This window comes from Sus scrofa, chromosome 2 (genome assembly GCF_000003025.6).
Source record: "Sus scrofa isolate TJ Tabasco breed Duroc chromosome 2, Sscrofa11.1, whole genome shotgun sequence".
NCBI lineage: Eukaryota > Metazoa > Chordata > Mammalia > Artiodactyla > Suidae > Sus > Sus scrofa.
The window spans coordinates 77,452,197-77,472,308 of NC_010444.4; the positions used below are offsets into that span (position 1 = coordinate 77,452,197).

General features: G+C 57.4%; 1 protein-coding gene and 1 long non-coding RNA gene across 6 annotated transcripts in view; one reads left to right on the forward strand and one right to left on the reverse strand.

The window, feature by feature from the left end:
* ARID3A (AT-rich interaction domain 3A) overlaps positions 1 to 12,720 on the reverse strand; it is a 36,299-nt gene extending 23,579 nt beyond the window's left edge. The window contains exons 1-3 of one of the 5 annotated variants that reach the window (XM_013994805.2): positions 12,535 to 12,720; positions 8,436 to 9,071; positions 6,850 to 7,171 (exon numbers count right to left, since the gene is read on the reverse strand). In XM_013994805.2, the coding sequence (XP_013850259.1) occupies positions 6,850 to 7,171; positions 8,436 to 8,818 (705 nt within the window). In that variant the 5' untranslated portion in view covers positions 8,819 to 9,071; positions 12,535 to 12,720. The other 4 variants (XM_013994804.2, XM_005661364.3, XM_005661365.3 and 1 more) reach the window with 4 other exon arrangements.
* LOC102160393 lies at positions 12,883 to 20,036 on the forward strand. The gene is made up of 3 exons (XR_001307031.2): positions 12,883 to 13,416; positions 18,641 to 18,893; positions 19,648 to 20,036. It is a non-coding gene; the product is annotated as an uncharacterized LOC102160393 (long non-coding RNA).

Consider the following 20,112-nt stretch of genomic DNA (forward strand, 5'->3'; position numbering starts at 1 on the left):
ACCTCTCCAAGTCTCCACGGGTGGTGCTGGCTGAGATCAGAAAGCTTGGCGGGTTGAAGGGTCTTTGTATCAGGCAGGGAAACTGAGGCACAGCGCTGGTGAGCCCTGCCCAGTGCCCCCAATGGCACCCCCAGATCAATAAGGGAGGACCCCTGCCCAAGATCACATAGCACGTGAGGGGAGGAAGGGATAGAACCATCAGTGGGACCCCTTGCAGCCCCGAGGCCCTGGTCACACCTCCCTGCTCCCTGGGGCTGTGTCAGCAAGGTGGCTTGGAAACCTATGTGGGCAGGTGTGGGTGGCTGACCTGTGCCAGGGCTGCCTATGTGAACCACTGACCGGGGCAACATGGTTCTGGCTAATGGTTAATATGCCCCACCACAACCTCACACTCCCAAGACATGGTGGGGCCGGTGGGGCCAGTGGGGGGCATGCAAGCCTCACTCACCAGCAAGCATAGGCACCCTACCACACGCACGCACGCACGCGCACGCACACACACACACACATGTATGACTGCAGAGCCCCAGGCACACAGCCAGGGGCAAACAAAACATCCACAGGAGACAGTCACCCATTACACATGGACACCCATTACACATGGAAACATGCACGGCCCTGGGGTTAACACACTCTGCGATACACAAGCTCAGACCCCAGGGCTCACTTAATAACACATGCATGCATGTGGGGGCCACATCATGTGGTGTGTATGTAGCTGGACACTAACACTCCAGACACGGGGACACATGAGCAAGTTTCTAAGGTGACAGATACAAAGAAAAGATGCCGCAGATGGGTTCACATGACCCCAGAACAGGCACATGGACACACAGAGAGCCACAGTACCAGCACATGCATGGTTACAGACACCATAGAGAGTCTCAAGATGCCCCAGAGCCTGACACACACGGTCACCCTCCAGACACCCCCCCATCCACCCACAGGGACCACGCATAGCCACCATGTCCTCCCATGCCCACATCAGAGGCTGGACCCTCATGCTCACCCACACCCATCCCCTGCCCGGCCAAGTGCCAACACTCTGTCTGCCGAGCACCACTCCCTCCAGCAGCCGAGTGTGTTATTAGAAAGCGTGGGGAGGGGCCAGGCGCTTGGCAGCAGCCACCAGGGTGGGGAACCGCGGTGGGCGTGGGGCCAGGCCACAGCGGCGGTGACCCCATGGCGGTGACCGGGCTGCCGGGCGGCGGCGCCGGGGCCAGATAAGGTTCTTCCGGTTGAGTCAGTGTGGTTCCCGGGGCTGGCACGGGCGGGGGCACGGTGCCAGGGCTGGCAGGCAGGCACCCTCCCTGTGCCCGCCACGGCCTGGCTGGCTCTGTGCCAGCAGCCACAGCAGCTTTGATGAGGCGGGTGCTGCCCCAGGCAGGCAGGGCCAGGCTCCCGAGGGGCTTCCCGGCACAGGTCCCGCCCCCGGCACAGGGCCCAGGGCCCCTGGCGCCCCAGGAAGACACTCGGCGCCGGAGCTGGCCCCCGGCCCACTGTGTCCGGGGCACACCAGATTAACTCCCTGGGCTCGGAACCCAGTGCCTGACCTCCAGCCTTTGCCCAGAACACACTCCTCTGCTGGAAAAAATTCTCATCCTTCTTCCTAGCCCCACAGGCCCAGCTGTAGCACTGGCCTCTTCCACTCCTGTCTAAACCGTAGACCCCAGAAACATTTCCCCAGCATCTCCCCTCCCCTAGCTTGAAACTCTGCTCAGACCCCTTTTTAGACCACTGTTGGTTTGCCCTGATGTTCTGCTCCTCCCACTGTATGTTCTAGCCCTACCATTCCAAGATGCAGACCCTAACCCTTCTCTGTCCATCTGGCCAACTCTTACATATCCTGCAAAGCCCCAGCTCCAAAGCCCACTGCTCTGGCCTCCCCAGCCTCTGGGGGGGGGGTCTCAGGCAGGATGAAGAAAAAACAGCTGCTACTTCCTCATGGAGCCCCAGCAATTCCTGCTTCCCACCCCCACCCCACACAACCATAGGCAACTCTCATGAGCCCAGAAATGTTCACTGCAGTGTTTACAACAGAGGGACAGGAACACAGACCAATGTGTTGGTGTCGGCCCCACAGGGGAAACTCCAACAGTTTAAAAGAACCAGGCTCCCTGGAACACGGATAAAGCAGACAGACTCAGGGTAACGATGACAAGAGGAAAATGAGAGGAGCAGCCTGCCCAGGTCGGTGTTTGGTGGACCCTCGCAGCAACACCCCCACCCCCAAAAGATCACATTTCTGTGTAAATGGACAGAGAAAGGCCAGGAAAAACCGTGGCTGAAGCCAACCGGGTCAGGGCGATGGCTGGCAGGCCTTAGGCCTCACTGGAATCCTTCCCTTTTTTTCTCCATGATGTCAAATGATACTTCTGGGATCAAAAGGGGGCTTTAAAAACATATATATGTGTATTTTCCACAATTTAAAAAAGTCTGTGTGAGCTGTAAGGATGTGAAAAAAATGAAATGTGACCCCAGTCTCTTGCTGAGGGTTCATGTGAGGCCCACAGCTTCACCCCAAGTTGCATGAGCCCATTTCAGGGCCACACATTGGAAGAACAACAAGGACAGGAATGCCACAGGCTCTGGGAGGTCCAGGGAGGGGGAGGGGAAGGGGACTGGATGGGGCTCAAAACTAGGACGTGGCAGCCTCTTGGGGCCTGGAGCCTGAGGCCTCTGGTGACTTTTCCTGCCTGGGGGTCTTTGCGTGTTCAGGCACTGAATCCTGCACCCCGCTGTGGGGCCCTGGACCAACCAGTCCTATTTCAGACAAAGAAACAGGCTCAGAGGCTCCCAGGCTCCCCCCAAACCTGCAGCCAGTGGGGGTTACCCCTGATCCTCACCATCCATCCCAGGAGACCCTGGGGTCAAATCCCAGCTCCGACACCTCCCCCATGTGACCATGGGCAAGCTGCTCGAATGCTCTGTGCCTGTTTCCCTGTCTGCACAACGGGGCAGTTGCAGTGCCCCCGCCACGACTGTGGGATCCAGTAAGGGTACATGAGACACCTGGGAGACGCTCCGTCTGCTGCCTGTGCATAGTGAGGCGACACATACCAGCTAGAATGGTCATCTCTGCACCTCTGAGCTCATTTACAAGCTGTGGAAGAGTGGACGTGACCTTGGAAAGCAGGGAAAAAACCATCCCAACATTTAATGCAAACCCAAACCGCAGCGAGATAGCACCAACACCCCCACCAGGACAGCTGGAATCAAAGTCATAACCCTGGCGGCAGGGACGTGGAGAAGCTGGAACCCTTGTGCGGCTGGTGGGGATGCAAAAGGGAGCAGCCACCGTGAACAGCAGCAGTGCCTCAGAAAGTTAAATGCAGTTACCATATGATGCAGCAACCTTACTCCTAGGTACATGCCCACGAGAACTGAAAGCACACTTCATGCAAACACTCCTACGTGCGTGTTCATAGAAGCCAAGGGAGAAAGAACGCAAATGCCCATCAGTGGGTGATGGATAATGTGGTCCCTCCATACATGGGAGCATCACTCAGCCGTGAAAAGAAGAGAAGCACTGACACTTGCTACCACATGGACAGACCTGGAGACTGCGCTGCTCAGTGAGAGAAGCAGACACAGAACGACACACAGGGTGGGATGCCATGGATGGAAAATGTCCAGAACAGGAGCATCCACAGACAAGAGAGTGGGTTCCTGGTTGTCAGGGGCTGCGGGTGGGGATAACAACTAAAGGCTACATTTAAATGGGTTTATATTTGAGATAACGAAAATGTCCTAAAATTTAACTGTGGTGATGGCTGCACAACCTTGCAAATATACTAAAAACCACTGAATCACATTTGTATTGGGTGAATTTTACACCAGTTAAGCTTTAAAAATCCCAACATTCGAGTTGTTGAGAGTAAGGAGTCAAACCCTTAAGTGGCTGAAAAGCTGTGTTAAGAGTCTGCCGGTTCACAGAGCCCACAATGACACTTTTTAGAGACCCCAGGAGCAGCCCTGCTGGAGACGGAAAGCCAACAGGACAGCACCAGGATGCCACGTCTGATGGCAGCAGGCTGAGATCCTAGTCACCACCCGTGATACACTGCGATCCTAGCCAGTGCTGGCCTCTGACAGCGCATGTCCCTGGGGCCCCACAGCAGTACAGCTCTAGGCTTTCAAGGAAAGATTCCGTGGCCATGAGCCTGCTGCTCTGGCCCCTCCCCAGCCTGGCTGCCCCCCAGACCCCATAGCCGACAGCAGAATTTCACGGCTGTCGAGGGTTTTCGGGCGGAAGTCAGGCCCAGGCCCTGCCAAGACTGGAGAGGAAGAGGCAGAGATGGTGCCAAGCAGGCGGCTGGCCGGCCCGGCTGCCACGTGCCAGGAAGGGGGTGGGGCAGGCGCCAGAGTCAACACAGCCCCCGCCTCCCCCTTACCCCAACATCTGCTGGGCTGGCTGAGCCCAGGCCACTGTTGACACTGGCTGCACAGGTGCCTGGCCAGTTGGACCTGCCACGAACAGGCAGGCAGGAATGAGATCCCGGCAGCAGGGCAGCCCCCAGCCCACCCACCCACCCACAATCTCCTGGAGCTCCCACTCTCTCAGAATCCAATCCCACCCACTGTGGGACCCAGCCCACTGGCGTCTGGCCCATACACACAAGCCAAGCCACTTCCTACCTCAGGGACTTTGCACGGGCCGATTCCTCTGCCAGCTGCACCACAGCCCTGTGTGTGAGCGCCCTTCTACAAAGCTGGAGCAAATCTCTGTCCCAGGAGGCCTGCCCCATGTACCCAGCATCTCCAGCCTGATGCCAGGCCATCACCCTCACCGCCTTGGCTTCCTCCCCATCTGTTTACTGACCTTCTCCACAACCCAACAGGACAGCTGGGCTTCTAGCAGGTGCTTTGTAAATACGAGACTGATGGCTGTGAGACTACTGACAGCAAGACACAGGTTCCCTGTGTCTGGCCTCAGTTTCCCCACCTGGGTGTCCTTAAGACATCATCAGTGCATCCCAGACAAGCAGGACAATGACCCCAGGAGGGCCTTTGTTCCTGACATGCTTAGGGGGCTCTGTGGTCAAGACATCTGACCTGGACCTTGCCTGGCCTGGCCACTCCAAACCCCCCCACCCAACCCCACAGGGGCTGTGGCCTGGAGCTCCTTGAGGGTCAGACTCAGGGCATATGGCAAATATTCAGCAAATCCTTTTTTTTAAGAGCCTCACGCTTGGCATATGAAGTTCTCAGGCTAGGAGTCAAATCGGAGCCAGCCTATGCCACAGTCACAGAAACGTGGGATCCGAGCCACATCTGCGACCTATACCACAGCTCATGGCAACGCTAGATCCTTAACCCACTGAATGAGGCCAGGGATCGAACCTGCGTCCTCATGGATCCTAGCCGGGTGTGTTAATCACTGAGCCACGAAGGGAACTCCCAGCGAATCCTTAAATGTAACTCACACACAAAGTTCCAGTTGTGTTCCCTTGACCCCAGGGAATGTCAGGAGTCCAGTTCGGGGTGGTGAGGGGAACCAGCCCCCTCAAGGCTTTGCCTGTTTTCCATTTAGAGGACGAGATGAACAGGAGCCCAACCACAGGTGGCCCCTGCCTGCGGAATGGGAGGGAAACCAAGGCAGAGGGCAGGATGGGCCCTCTGTCCACAAGGAGGAGCACAGTCCCCTAGGCTGGAGAGGGCAGCCAGAGCCACATGTGGGGAGCAGCCGGCCACGCCCCAAGGAGATGACGTCTGCTGGCTGTCCTTCCTCCCTCTGGCACTGTGCCATCAGCGTGCCAGGACCCAGAGGGAAGCCAGGCTGCCCCACCCAGCCTGAGATGCCTGGGCAGGGGACTAAGTATCCCTCCCATTCCTTGGGCCAGCCTCCTGCTGCCGGCCATGCCCACCCTGGGGCAATGTCCCTGTCTCCCCGTCACTTCTGTCACAGCCCCTGGCTTTTGCCTCTCACGTGTGTGTCCAACATCTAGCTCTGCGCTTTACCTGAGTTTCCTGAGGGTGGCCGGGGTGCCAGCACCCTTTGTCCCAAGGGAGGCGGAGGGCAGGAGCCCCCAAAGTGGCTGGGCCTCACGCTTCCTGCAGAAGGGCCTCTGCTGATTCTGGAGGCCCGCACAGTGGGTACTGCCCCAGGCCTCCCATGGCTATGTCCCGGCTCCCGAGCGCCCGGTGTGTCCACAGCCCCATGGAGCCCAGGGAGGCTTGGGTGCGGGGCCAGGGAGGCCAGGTCACCAGCGTCCACTGTCGGAGGTCGGGGCAGGGCCCAGCTGGCCTCAGGGTGGAATGTACGCCCAGCCGGCCGCCCCGGCCGCCATCTGCTTTCCATCTGCCCAGCCCAGCGAGGCCCAACTTCAAAGGATCCCCCGCCCGGCCACTTCCTCTGCCCTGGCCGCCCGCGGGGAAGGCACCAGGACAGCCTGCTTCCTCCCCACCCCTCCGGAGCCCAGGGAGTGCTTGCTGTCCACGCCAACGGGGCCACCGCCGCTAGACCCAACCTCCACAGACCAGACTCTAGGTCACTGACGAGGCCTCGGGCGTCGAGTCCCTCAGCCCCCGCCTCTGCCCCCTGCGGGCTGCACCCCCTTCCCCCACCCCCAGCAGCCATTCTTTCCACTTAGAACCTCTCCTCGCTGCCTCTCTGCTTATCCTTCTGTGCAGACACCCTAACTTTCCCCTCCAGGATTGTGTCCCCACGTCCATTCTTTTGACGCCTGGCCTGTACCACCCGAGTGACACAATCTCCGCTGTGGCTTCCATGGAATGCCCAGCACCCCGCACACACAGGCGAGTGCCCAGTGGCCGTCGAGGGCTGGTCGACAGAAGGACCCAGCACCCCACCCGCAGCCCCATCACGTCGCATGGCGCACGGCCCACCTGCTTGAACTGCTCCTCGTAGGTCCAGTCCCCGTGGTCAGGCGGCTGTAGCTGGGGAGCCACGTGGGCAGCCCCTCCAGGGTGGGCTGGGCCAGCCCCTGGGCGCTCCTGGCCTCCCAGAGCCCGGGACCCACCGTCTCCTCGGAATGCCTGGAGTGGCTGGGCCTTGCGAGGGAACAGGGTTGTGGGGCCTAGGCCGGCGGAGCCCGGAGGCCCGAGCCCCTCCTCGTCCTCATAGTCCTCATCCTCCTCCTCCTCCTCCTCCTCGTCCCCCAGGTCTTCCTCCAGATCCTCCTCCTCCTCCTCCTCCCATTTCGGCTTCCTAGGTGGACACAGGGCACACAGGTCAGCAGAGAAGGCACCAGCTCATCCCAAGTCCTGGGGCAAGGCCCGCACCCCCTCCCAGCCTCAGCTTCCCTGTCTGAACGTGGGCGAGCTGCCCTCACCTGCACAGGCTGCCAAAAGCACCTGGAAGCACGACCTGCTTAGGGTGTGGGCCATGCTCCTCTGATTCCCAAGCAGCCCGGAGCAACTAGAGCTGCCCCTTCGGCATAAACCCCAGCCTCTGCCCGCCTGCTAACCTCGCCTTCCCTGCCCTCCACGGCACAGGCTTCCTTGCTGGGCCTTGAAAATGCCAACCCAGTTCCTACCTCAAGGCCTTTGTGAAGGCTGTTCCCTCTGCCAGGCATAATGTTCCCCTCTCCCCCTCCCCCTTATAGGGGCTGTCAGCTCTGCAGGGAAACCTTCACCCACCATTCCCCAAAGTTGATTCCAGCCCCAGTTACACCCTCCCCAAGATCTCGTTCCTTTCTTTCTTTTTTTTTTTTTTTTTGTCTTTTGTTCTTTTAGGGCCACACTCGCAGCTTATGGAGGTTTCCAGGCTAGGGGTCTAATCAGAGCTGTTGCTGTGAGCCTACACCAGAGCCACAGCAACCGTATCTGAGCCGCGTCTGCAACCCACACCACAGCTCACGGCAACCCACTTAACCCACTGAGCAAGGCCAGGGATCGAACCCACAACCTCATGGTTCCTAGTCAGGTTCGTTTCTGCTGTGCTGCTTTATTTTCTTGGCAGCCCTGAACACAGCCTACAAATCACCCTGCTTCTTTGCTTGTTAAATGTTTTCCTAGAAGGATTCCACCTGGGTCTTGCCAGTGCCCAGCCAGGGGCCTGCATCAGACCCCAGTGGGATGCGTCCATGAGCCAATCAATACCCAATATGTGCAGGTTGCACTTCATCTGTCCCTACCACTAAATCTGCTATAGCCTCGCCAAGTGATGGAGGCCACTGACCATGTGCGGCCTACTTCTGTTTAAGTTACAAAGAAATAAAGCTACAGATCCCTGGCTGCACTGGCCACATTTCAAGTGTTTGTCCACCTTTGGGGACTGGTAGCTCCCACCCTGGGTGGTGCAGATGCAGAAGCATCCATTGCCCCCAAGACAGTTCTAAAGGACAGCACACTCCTGGTGGCTAGGACAGGGGTTGTGTCCTTCCTCTATGGCTATGTCTCCAGGGCCCAGCATGGCCAGCACACCAAAAGTGCTCAAAAACAGTATATGGAGCCCACAGACCCCAACTCACAGGTCATCGTCTGAGCCTGCATCCTCGAAGTGGCTGTCGCCTTCGGGGAGGCCCACAGCATCCCTGCCTCGGCCAGGAGAGACTGGTGCCTCCTCCTGGGCTGGGTCCTCGTCCTCTGAGCCAGGGGGCCCATCCTCCGAGCCGCCAGGGCTGGGCGTATGCCCGAGGCCTGCAGCAGCAGCCCGCATGGCAGCCAGAGCAGCCATCTGCGCCCGTTGCATCCGGGCGTTCTCAGGCTCCCTGTCCTCGTCTGGGGCAGCCCTGGCACGGGCTGGGGGGCCAGCCGGGGGCTCAGGCGGTGGCGGTGGCTGCCGGGCCTCCAGTTCCTGGCGTGCCCGCTGCTGCCGCTGCAGGAGCGTCTCCATCACAGCCTGCAGCTTCATGGCCCTGCGGGCCGGGCCGCCCCGGGCACCAGGAGTGGGCGGCGGGGGCGGCCCCTGTGGGGAGGGGGCCCGGCCGCACTGCAGTGTGGGGGCCGCGGGGGAGCCGGGGCAGTGCAGGGTGGCAGGGGGGCAGGGGCGGGGGCCGCCGGGCTCAGGCTGAGGGCTGGTGGGGCATGCCAGTGGCAGGGGGGCGATGCCTCCTTCTCACACCAGGGGCGGCTGGTGGGTGGCTCATTCACGTGTTTGCAGAAACCTGGAAGTGACAAAAGAGGCTGTTAGTCCAATCCTCCCCCACTGAGGTCAGACCTCAAAGGCCTCTGGGAAAATCCCTTCCATCCACACCCATCAGAGTACAAACCTGGAGGCCTCCCTGGAAGGGGAGGAGCATGTTCTCTCCATTCCCCACCCCACCCCCATCCACCCTCCAGAGGGCTGGGAAATGAGGACAGTGGGGGAAGTCCTGAAGTGGCCCCCACCCGTCCAGGCCCCAGAGAAACGCACAGTCAACGACAAAACCAACAAAACCACCCAAGAAAGAACTTGCATTGTGGCTTCATAAACGGAGCAGGGAGACAGGGCGTTCCTGGCCTTTGATTGGCTATAGCCGGCCACTGGACACCAGAGTCCAGGTGGGTCCTGAGTTCTGATTCCAAGTTCTAGATGCTGCTCATGGCTGTGCTGGTGCAGCCTGGCCCAGGGGGATCCAGGCAACCTCCTTTCTCATAGGCACAATGTCTGACCCAGATTGAGCACTTGCTGTATAAGGGCTCTGAGCTAAAGCTTCCCTGCTCATGTTCTCACCCCATCCCTAAACCTCAATCTGTTTAGACCTCGGTTTTCCCATCTGCAAAATGGTGCCCTAAACGTCACTGTGACCCACAGAAATGAAGCGAGTCAGTGATGGTAAAGGCAGGTACACAGCAGGCACCATGATGGTGTTAGGAAAGAGGCTCTGGATGGTCCCCATTTTATGGATGAGGAAGTGAGGCTCAGAGCTGCCCTGCTATAGGACACACAGCAGGTTCCAAGCAAGGCTGGGATTCAAACCCAGGTCCAGGTGATGTCACAGCATCCCACATGGCCCCCATGTGTTCTCTGCAGGGAGTCCCCCTGCCTTTGGAGACCCCAGCTAGGGCCAAGGTCCCAAAATACAACAGGCTCTGCCCCTACCCTGGGGTCCCTTCAGACCACTGCCAACCTTCATTGCCAGGGCCTTGGATGGGCTCTGGGCACAGACGTCACAAATTCTGGCACAGTCCAGTACCACTAAAGACAAGACACAGGTCCCACCCCAGCCCCCCCACCCATACCCAGGCCACACCCCCACCCGCCCAGGCCGCCAATAAAACAGACTAGGCAGAAACCAACAAGCCCGGCAATAACACCCCAGATGGTACACCACGGGGACAGTGTGGGGGCAGGAGGATCCAGCAGCTACCCCAACCAGCAAATGAATCCCCAGTAGCTCCTGGGGCAAAGGGGGCCTCCACACGGGTGGGCCACCGGGCACTTGCCGGGACACTAGGTTGCCCACCCTGCCAGCCCCTTTTGTGACCTCCTAAGAGAAGCCTGACCCCACCCAGGGAAGTCTTGTATGTAGATCCTCAGCCTCCCCAGTCATGGGAGAGGTCCTTTCCCCAGTCCCTTGGCCTCCAGCAAGACAGGTGAAGGGGGGGGCAGGTGGGTGGCCCCTATGTTTAAGTGAGGAGAGACACATCCCCAAAGGCCTCAGTACCCAGCAGGGCAGGGTCCCAGGGCACAAAGACCCTCTCAGATGCCACAGTGCTGGAGAGTGACCAGACAGCCTGTACTTAGAGGCAGCAGAAAAGCACCCAGCCCCCACGCCCCAGGGACAGGCAGTCACCCCTCCACCAGCCCCAAGAATTGCTGAGGGGACATTTCTCACCCACTGTCTAGTCTGGTCTGCTGCCCCTCCCCCACCTTTGACAACTTCTAGATGAGCCCCCCCTCCCCACGGAAACGCTCTGGGCAACGCCCCCCCTCTTTGGGGGGCAGAAGGAAGAAGCCAGAGGAAGCCACTCCCCCCAGCCCCCCCCAACCCAGGCCTGCTGGGTTTAATGACCCTTCCGGGTCTTCGGGTGGGGGAGGGGAGCAAGGCTGTCCACGTTGGGGATGGTGGCGGGGGCAGGTGGGAACCCCAAATGCCAAACCCCCCTGGGCCTGGGCCTGGGCCTGGGCCTGGGCCTGGGCCTGGGCCCCACACGAATGCCATTAACCCTAAACTGGTGACGCCCACCCCCTTCAGACCCCTCCCCCAAGAGCCCTTTGTCCTCCAGCCCTACCCCCACTTTATGACAACCCCAGGAGAGAGGCATTGCCTGGCAGGGACCGGGAGGGATGGGGGGTACTGGGTGGTCGTTGGACCTGGCTGAAGGAAGCCAGGGAGGGATGGGGCCACACCCTCCCCCCCAATGCCTCCCGGAGAGAGAGGTCACCCGCTCCGCGCAGGGCTTGCAAAACACGGTTATTTAAAGAGTTGTGCAAGGCTGGGGCCCGCGGGTGGCGAAAGGGGGCCCTCACTCCACGAAGGGAAGAGGAGGGGGAGGGCGGGGCAGAAAGCTGGGGAGGGGGCTAGGAGAGTCCGGAGGGGGCAGCCCGGAGGAAGTGAGAAAAGAAACACTGAAGAGGGAGAAGAAATAAGACGACAGAAACCCCAGTCCGATTTCAAAGGCTTCTTGGAAAGCGGCTGATTTGCATGGTGGGGGGGCAGCCCCTCCGGGCCGGCGACTAAAAACGGAAGATTATTGACAAACCCGCCTCCCGGGGTCCGCGGAACGTTGGAATTGACCAACGCGCGCTCCCTGTGCTTCCTGCGCCCGCTTTTGTGTCTGGGGGGTACTGGACGGAGTTGCGGGGAGGGGGGGGCTCTTCCTGGAGATCCCTGCCAAAGAGTCAAGGCCCGGGTCGAGCACATCCCCAGCCACGGGCACCATGGTGTCCCCTTCAGGGTCCCATTTCTGCCCCAGAGCCGACACTTTATAAATACACCATCCAACCTGGGGAGGGTCGCCAGGGAACTGCCCTCCCCACCCGGCGCTCCCGCTTCCCTCGGGGGCCCGGAATAAAACAACCGATTCCAAGAAGGATAAATGAAGTAACCCAGACCATAGCCCCCCGCGCGCGCAAAGAGACCATTTTCTTCCGCTGGGACTGGGGGGGTGGGGGGTGCGGCGCACACTCTAGACCCTTGGTCACCCCTGCGCCCGCTCCGTGCAATATGGTAGGGGTGAAGTCTCCAAGGGGGGCTCAGGGAAAACCACCCGAACTCCTACCCACTGGGATCGCCTTCCCGGCCCTGGACCCCCACCCACGTTCCTAAACAACTTTGGGGACCACCCCCACTTATTGGCTTCCAAGGCGAGCGGTGCCCACCCGAGACGAAACCCGCGATTTAAAAGGCCAGTCCACCCCCCGCCCCAACCTCACCGCGCGGGGCCCGCTCGGGGGGCGCATGCCCCACGCCTGGCGTCCGGCCCTGCCCCGGCCGCGCCTGGCCTCCGGCCCGGGCCGCGAGCTGCGCGCTGCTGGCTCCCGGCCACCGCCGGGTTTGTGCCGCGCGCCGACTCACCGAGTAGTCGGCCGAGTCCGCGTCTACACCCCCCACCGACCCGATTGGTAAAAGTCTCCCCGCGCGCGGCCTCCCCCGCCCCTCCCCTCCCCCCACCGGCGCGCTCACCGCCCCGCAGACAAATCACCGGGTGACAAATCGCTCTCAGATGCAAATACCTCGCCGGTGAATCAGCGCCGGGGCCCGGGACGCGGGGAGGGGTCTCGCGAGGCCCCCTCCCCCTTCCCGGACGCCCCCTCGCCCCCGGCGCTCGGTCGCACGAAGCTCGACGAGCCCAAGAGGTGTTGGGGAGGGGGAGAGAGTGGACGGAAAATTTCTGGTCGCTGCCCCTTTAAGTGATAATAAATAATAAAAGGGAAGGGGAACAGGGACGCTGGAAGCCCCGCCCCCTATCTAGGGACGGTGGGCAAAGTGCGCGCTGCGGCCCGAAGCGCACAGGACGCCAAGGGCGCGGGCGGGGCTGGGAGCGCCCCAGCAGGAGGGGAGGTTAGGAAATTGAGCCTCCGCCTCTACGGGCTTAGGAGACCCGAGCCCAGTTGGGGAACCCCCCCCATCTTACCGAGCACCCGGGATAGATCTGCCGGGCTCAGAGTTTCACCTCTGCCCCTTAGACTAAGCAACTTAAGAAAGCAGCTTCACCGCCCCCCCCACCCCGCTAGTGGTGCCTCTGTTTCTCTATCTGGAAAATGGGGATTAGAGACCTGGTAAAGAAAGGAGCCGCGGTGACCGGAAAAGAGGGCAGGGCTGGATGGCTGGATCTGAAGGAGGGGCCCTGCGCTGGGGGCTCTGCGCGGTGGGGAGGGGTCTGGGAGATGGCGCGTCTGCCAGGCCCCGCGGTGGGGGGCGGGGGCAAACCGTGCTGGCAAAGGCGTTGGGGTGGGAAAGTGCGTCCTGGATCCCTGGGAGAGCACATCGCTAACTCCTGAAGACCCTTACCCTCGATGGTCACCTCCTCTTGGGAACCTGACTACCCACGCCGTCCAGCAGGAGAGACAAGGTTATCTTCTTGGTAATAGTAGTTCAATAATAATAACTTACACTTCTGAGCTCTTGGTTATTAGGCCATGTGCCCACATGAGGTTCACATTATCGTGTAGTGGAGACTCTTTTAATATCTCCAATTCAGAGAGCGGGAAACTGAGGCCCAGAGTAGGTTACTGGGAAGGTGGGCGCAGGGGTGTGCACTCAGGTACCAGGCTGTGAGCCCCTGGGGCCACCCTTGGGAGTTAATCTCAGGGGCCCAGGCTGCAGCCCAGATAACACCACAATAGAAGTATAGAGGGCTGGAGGGGGCCACCCAGAGGGCTGGCACTTCTCAAGGGCCCCCAAGGGGAGGGACTGGAGTCCCTAATCTTGTGTGGGGGGTGGGCAGCCCTCTCCTCTATGATGCACAGCTTGACCATCTTCTGGGGTCCTCCCTAACACATCACCCGCCCCCATTGCAGGCCTGCTCTCTGGGGGACTCCTAAGTCAGGGGATAGTGCAGGGGAGCGCCCCCACCACACCAGAGCTCTGCCTGCCCCTTTCTGGAACCCAACCTTTCTGGAACCACAAGGCTGTTTGTGCCTTGTGCCGAATGGTAGCAGGTGACTGGGAGTCTTCCACCATTAGGCTATTAAACAGCCAAGCCCAGCTGCCCCCTCACACACGTACCAGAGAGGGTGGAGACAACCAGCCCAGGATCAGGCAGAATTGGGAGACTCAGGGGAGTTAGCAGAGAAGAGCCACCCTTTAAGGGCCAGGCCCCAGGTCAGCTCCAAAGTACAGGGAAGTCCCACTCCACCTAAGAGTCAAACAGATCAGGAGTTCCCGTCGTGGTGCAGTGGTTAACAAATCTGACTAGGAACTATGAGGTCGAGGGTTTGATCCCTGTCCTTGCTCAATAGGTTGAGGGTCCAGCATTGCTGTGAGCTGTGGTTTTAGGCTGCAGATGCGGCTCCTATCCCTCATTGCTGTGGCTCTGGTGTAGGCCCTTGGCTACAGGCTACAGCTCCGATTAGACCCCTAGCTTGGGAATCTCCATATGCTGCGGAGCAGAAAACAGATGCAGCCCCTGTCCCAGCCCCCCCACCACATGCCTGAGCCTCAGTTTCCACCTCTCTAAAATGGGTCAGTTTTTTTCCTTCTATGGTAGTTTGGAGGATTTTGGTACCCTCTGTTCAAAGGGAGGTGGACAAGGAGGGAAGTAACCCAAAGGTCACAGGTGTGCTGCCTTGTCCCCCATTTCCTAGAGGTAAGTGCCTAAGTCGCTGGGTACAATTTGCCCAGAGGCACCTGGCCCAGGAGGATGAGGGGCTGCAGGATACAGTGAAGGGGGTCCTATTTTTAGCCCAGAGAAGGACCTGGGAATTGATATTAGATTTGCTCATTCAAGCAGGGATGGGCAGCAAGATCCACCTGTGATTTTAGGTTAGTGCAGACTCCACTCTGGTCTCCGCTTCTCAAGCTGGGAAAGGGGTATAGCGACCCCAGCCCTATAAGCTTTCACCCAGGGAGCTTCTAGGTGGCCCTCTGGTTAAAGATCCTGTATTGTCACTGCTGTGGCTCAGGTTCGGTTTGATCCCTGACCGGGGAACTTCTGAATGCTGAGGGCACAGCCCAAAACAAAGAAGAAACAAACAAAAACAAAAGTTCACTCATGTGTTCCCACTGTGGCACAGTGTGTTAAGAATCCAACTACAGCAGTTGGGTCACTGAGGAGGTGCAGGTTCGATTCCTGGCCCCATGCAGTAGGTAAAAGGATCTGGTGTTGCCACAGCTGTGGCCTAGGTTGTAAATGGATTCTGGATTTAATCCCTGCCTGGCTCCAGAATCTCCCTATGCCTTGGGTGTGGCCATAAAACAAAAAAAAAAGTTCACCTAGATCCCGTATTGCCTGACTTCCCACAAACTTCTGCCTCAGGGCCTTTGCACTGGCCATTCCCCTGCCTGGCGTGCCCTTCCCCTGATTGCCCTGCTGTGCTTTCTCATTCAACCTGGAACTTCAGCTCAGCTTCAAGTGTAGTCAAGTGTGCCCCCTTCATATTGCCCTGTTTTATCTTCATTGAGGAACTTCTATTTCAAGACAGCTGTATTTATTTAACCTACCCAGCCTTGATGGAAGCTGGCTGCTTCTGCAGTCCTGAGGCTGGGCTGGGCACATCATAGGTGCTCCATAAACGCTGCTGGAATTAATGAATGCACGTGTTGCCTTCCTTCCTCCCCCATCCCACTGTATTTTTGGTGTCTCTCCACACTAATGTTGAGGGTAAGTTGAATGTTTCACCATCCCAACCTCAAAATAAAAAAGGCCCGGAGAGTGTGTTCAAACCCCTGAATCCCCAACCTTCGCATGTCACCCACACCTGGCCTCCAGGTTGCTTTGTCCTTGTGAGCCAGAGGCTATGGAAATGTCATTTTAACTTTTGAAGTAAGAAGAGAGAGTTCCCACTGCAGCCCAGTGGGTTGTGTCCAGCTTTGCTGCAGCTGCAGCTCTGGTCCAGGAACTTCCATATGCTTCAGGTGTGGCCAAAAAAAAAGTTAAAATAAAGAAGAAAAAAAGCAAGAATAGTTAAGAGGAATATACAGTAACGATTCCAGCCTAAATTAATTTGTCTTTTATACTAAAGCAGCCGTGAAATACTGTTCATTAATATTTTTTTCACGGAAGGGGCCCAGGAGACCCAGGGCATTCATTATGCCACCCTGCTTGACCCATTTTGCATCGGGGACACTTCGAACCGGGGGTCCAGGTTGGGGTACCCGTGTGCGACTCTCCGTACTCACTGGGGTTCCTTTATGGGGTCCTTTCCCAGGGAAACCTGGACCCTCCGCGGGGTGCGCGCGCCACCTGCCGGGCACCTGCGGGCTGCAGTGGGGGGACGGGGCCGGCGCCATCACGCGTGGCTTCCACCGGAGGCCGCCAGAGGGCGCCGTCTCACCTGAAGTCGGGCTTTCTTGGTCAGACGGAGAAGCCCGGGCCTGAGGAGCCCTTCCTGTGATTCCTTTGGGATGCTTCGCTGTAGAGAGAGGTCAGAAAAAATACAGGACTTGCAGTCACATTTGAATTTCAAGTAAACAACGAATAACTTTTTTCGCACAGGACATAATTAGACTAAAATTTTTTTCATTGTTTATCTGAAATTGAAATTAACCCCTCTTGTGACTCACCCAGACCTCTGGGGCTTATCCCTTTGCCTTGGTACCTGGTCCTACCACCACTTCAGCCCCTCCCAGATTGGACGCTCTGGCCTACACCTGTTTTGGCACCCCCAAAATATCCCAATAATAGGTCGAAAAAAATTTCCACATACCTTAGACAGTGTCTGGCCCTGCTTAGAAGCCTTCCCTGGCCCCCACCCTACCATGGCCTTCCAGAAAGACCCAGTTCATCCCACTGCTTGCAAGGTCCCCACCACCTCACTTTCTCTCCCCTGCCATCCCCACCTGCCTCCCAGCTATTCCTCAAATCCTCCAGACATAGCCTGTCCCAGGGCCTTTGCACTGGCTATGCCCTCCATCTGGTGTGCTCTTCCCCCACTCAGAGCTCGGTTCACCTTTCCTGGATGCACCTCCTCCAGGAAGCTTTCCTGGAATCCTCCCCACCAAGGTCAGGCTCCCAGTTGCTCTCAAAGGGCACACCTATTTCCTTTGTAACCCTTTTTACTGCTGTCACTTTGCATTTCCTTTTTTTTTTTTGTCTTTTCTAGGGCTGCACAACAGCATATGGAGGTTCCCAGGCTAGGGGTCTAATCGGAGCTGTAGCCGCCAGCCTATGCCAGAGACACAGCAATGCGAGATCCAAGCTGTGTTTATGACTATACCACAGCTCACAGATCCTTAACCGACTGAGCAAGGCCAGGGATGGAACCCGCATCCTCATGGTTCCTAGTTGGATTTGTTAACCACTGAGTCACGACGGGAACTCCCACTTTGCATTTTTTTAGGTAGTTTTCCACTTGCTGGCCCCAGGGCCCACTAGACAGGGGCTCTGTATCTGTATGGGCAGTTTGGGGCTGCCTTGCCACTGGGCCTGGTGCACAGAAGGGGCTCTGAAAACAGCTGAATAGACTTGAGGATAAAGGATAAACCCCAAAGGCAGGGCCTGGGTCTGCAGTTTGTTTGGTTTTTTTGTGTGTGCGTGTATCCTTTTTTTTTTAATTAAAGTATAGTTGATTACAATTTTGTGGGTCTGCAGTTTTGAAACAGTTCCTCTGATTCCTCTTCTTAGATGTCCCTTTCAATCCTTTAAGTTCATTTCTTTATTTTTCAAAATCATTTCTTTGTTTTTATTTATTTATTTTCTTTTTGGCCACCCTGTGGCATATGGAGTTCCTGGTCCAGGGATCAGATCAGAGCTGTACTTGTGACCTGCAGCTGTAGCAACCCTGGAGCCTTTAACCCACTAATGCGGCTTAGGATCTAACCTGAGTCCTGACGCTGTAGAGATGCTGCCCATTCCGTTGCATCAGAGTGGGAACTCCTCCTTTTCTATATTTTTGTCACCTTGAGGATGGCACATAGATGGACTCATCCACCATGTAACCCATGGGCGCCTCCTCCCTACACTCAGCTTGGTTCCAGGAGATCCGCCTGGGTGTTTGTGTTGCGACAGTGTGTTCCCAGCTTGGTCCTGCTGAGTGCGTGAGGATGAGAAGAGTTTGCCTAACTATTCACCTGTTGATGTCTGGGTGATTTCCAGTTTGGGGCTGTCACAGATGATGAGCACATGCGTACAGAGTTTCTTGTGAACCAAAGTTTTCATTTCTCTGAAATAGACGTCCAAATGTCCCTCTTTAACTGTTTTTTGTTTGTTTAGTCTTGCCTGTGGAATGTGAAAGTTTTGGGCCAGGGTTCGAATCTTCACCACATCAGTAACCCAAGCAGCTCCAGTATCAAAGCTGTATGTATTCTGGAGTTCCCATCGTGGTGCAGTGGTTAACAAATCTGACAAGGAACCATGAGGTTGCGGGTTCAATTCCTGGCCTTGCTCAGTGGGTTAAGGATCCGGAGTTGCCGGGAGCCATGGTGTAGGTTGCAGACATGGCTCGGATCCCACGTTGCTGTGGCTCTGGCGTAGACAGGTGGCTACAGTTCTGATTAGACCCTTAGCCTGTGAACCTCCATATGCCACGGGAGCGACCCAAGAAAATGGCAAAAAGACAAAAAGACAAAAAAAAAAAAGCTGTATCCTTAACCCACTAAGCCACCAAGGAACACCATAACTGTCTTTTATTACTTTTTTTTTTTCACAGAGAAATCATGTCACTCCCTCTGCACACATCATTGCTTTTAATCAGCCCCACTGTGTGCTGAACCCTGAGGGCGCACCAGGAACCAATTCAGTCACAGACCCAGCAAGCAGCGCAAGGATATCAGAGCTGAGACAACACTGGGCCCAGATGAGGTGCCTGAGCCAGCCTGGTGGGGGTCCAGAGGGCTTCCTGGAGGAGGAGGCAGCTGAGCTGAGACCTGATGGATGAGTGAGGGTGCACCTGGCACACCAGGGTATGTGCAAAGGCCGATAGGCAAGAAGAGTGGCGGCAGGTGGGGAAGCCACAGGGAGCCTGGGAGTCTGGGGCGTGGGAGAAGAGAGGAAGGGAGGTGGGCAGAGCCTGCAGGCAAAGGGGTGGTTTCACCCTCACATCCAGCCCAGTCCAGAGGCAGGACAATTCGGCATGGCTGCTCCTTCTCACCTAACATCTTTGCCAGTTTGGGCTTCTTGGAGGCCTAGAATGTCCCCAAATGACTTGGGAGCAATGGAGACCAAGAGATGGGTGGTTATCCTTCAGGATGACAAGCCTGAGGCCTGCCTGACCCTGACCTCCCCCCGGGCCCCCCTCCAAGAGGTGGGTCCACTCCCCCCACCTTGAATCTGGGTGGGACTCTGACAGCTCCTGACAATTCAGTGTGGGAGAGGTGATGTTTGGGGCCTTAAGAAGCTGTGCAGGGAGTTGCTGCTGGCTCAGCAGAAACAAATCTGACTAGCATCCATGAGGATGCAGGTTTGATCCCTGGCCTCGCTCAGTGAGTTAAGGATCTGATGTTGCTGTGAGCTATGGTGTAGGTAACAGTCGCAGCTCAGATTGGGTGGTGCTGCGGTTGTGGCGTAGGCCAGCGGCTACAGCTCTGATTCGATTCCTAGCTTGGGAACCTCCATATGCCATAGGTACAGCCCTAAAAAAGAAGCTTTGCAGCTCCCATCTCCACGTGGAAGCTTCTGCCAAAGAGTAAGTCTGACTTTCCCTGTGTGCCATGTTAGGAGGAAGCCCAGGCAGCCAGTGGAGGAGGAACTGCCTGACAGGAGAGCAAACCTGCTCTCTCCTTCCTGGTCTAGCCAACACCTGATGGGTCACAAGAACCGCCCAGCTAAACGCACCCACGGGGTCATGAGAGATAATAAACAGATATTGTTCTACGTTTTTTTGTTTTTTTGTTTTTCCTTCTTTTTTCTGTGCCTTCGGCATGCAGAAGTTCCCAGGCCAGGGATGGAACCAGTGTCATGGTAGGGACAAACAATTCGGAATCCTTAACCGCTAGGCCACCAGGGAATTCCCCATGGTCACTTTTTAATATCTCTGAGCATGGGCTGAATTTACGTTTTTTTACAGTCAACCCCAAGGCAGTGTGGGAAAACTTCTATTGATGCTCCCTTGAGAGTTCCACAAAGTGCCAACATCAAAGCATCTTCAATTTCAGGAAACAGAAATAGTAATTACAATATCGA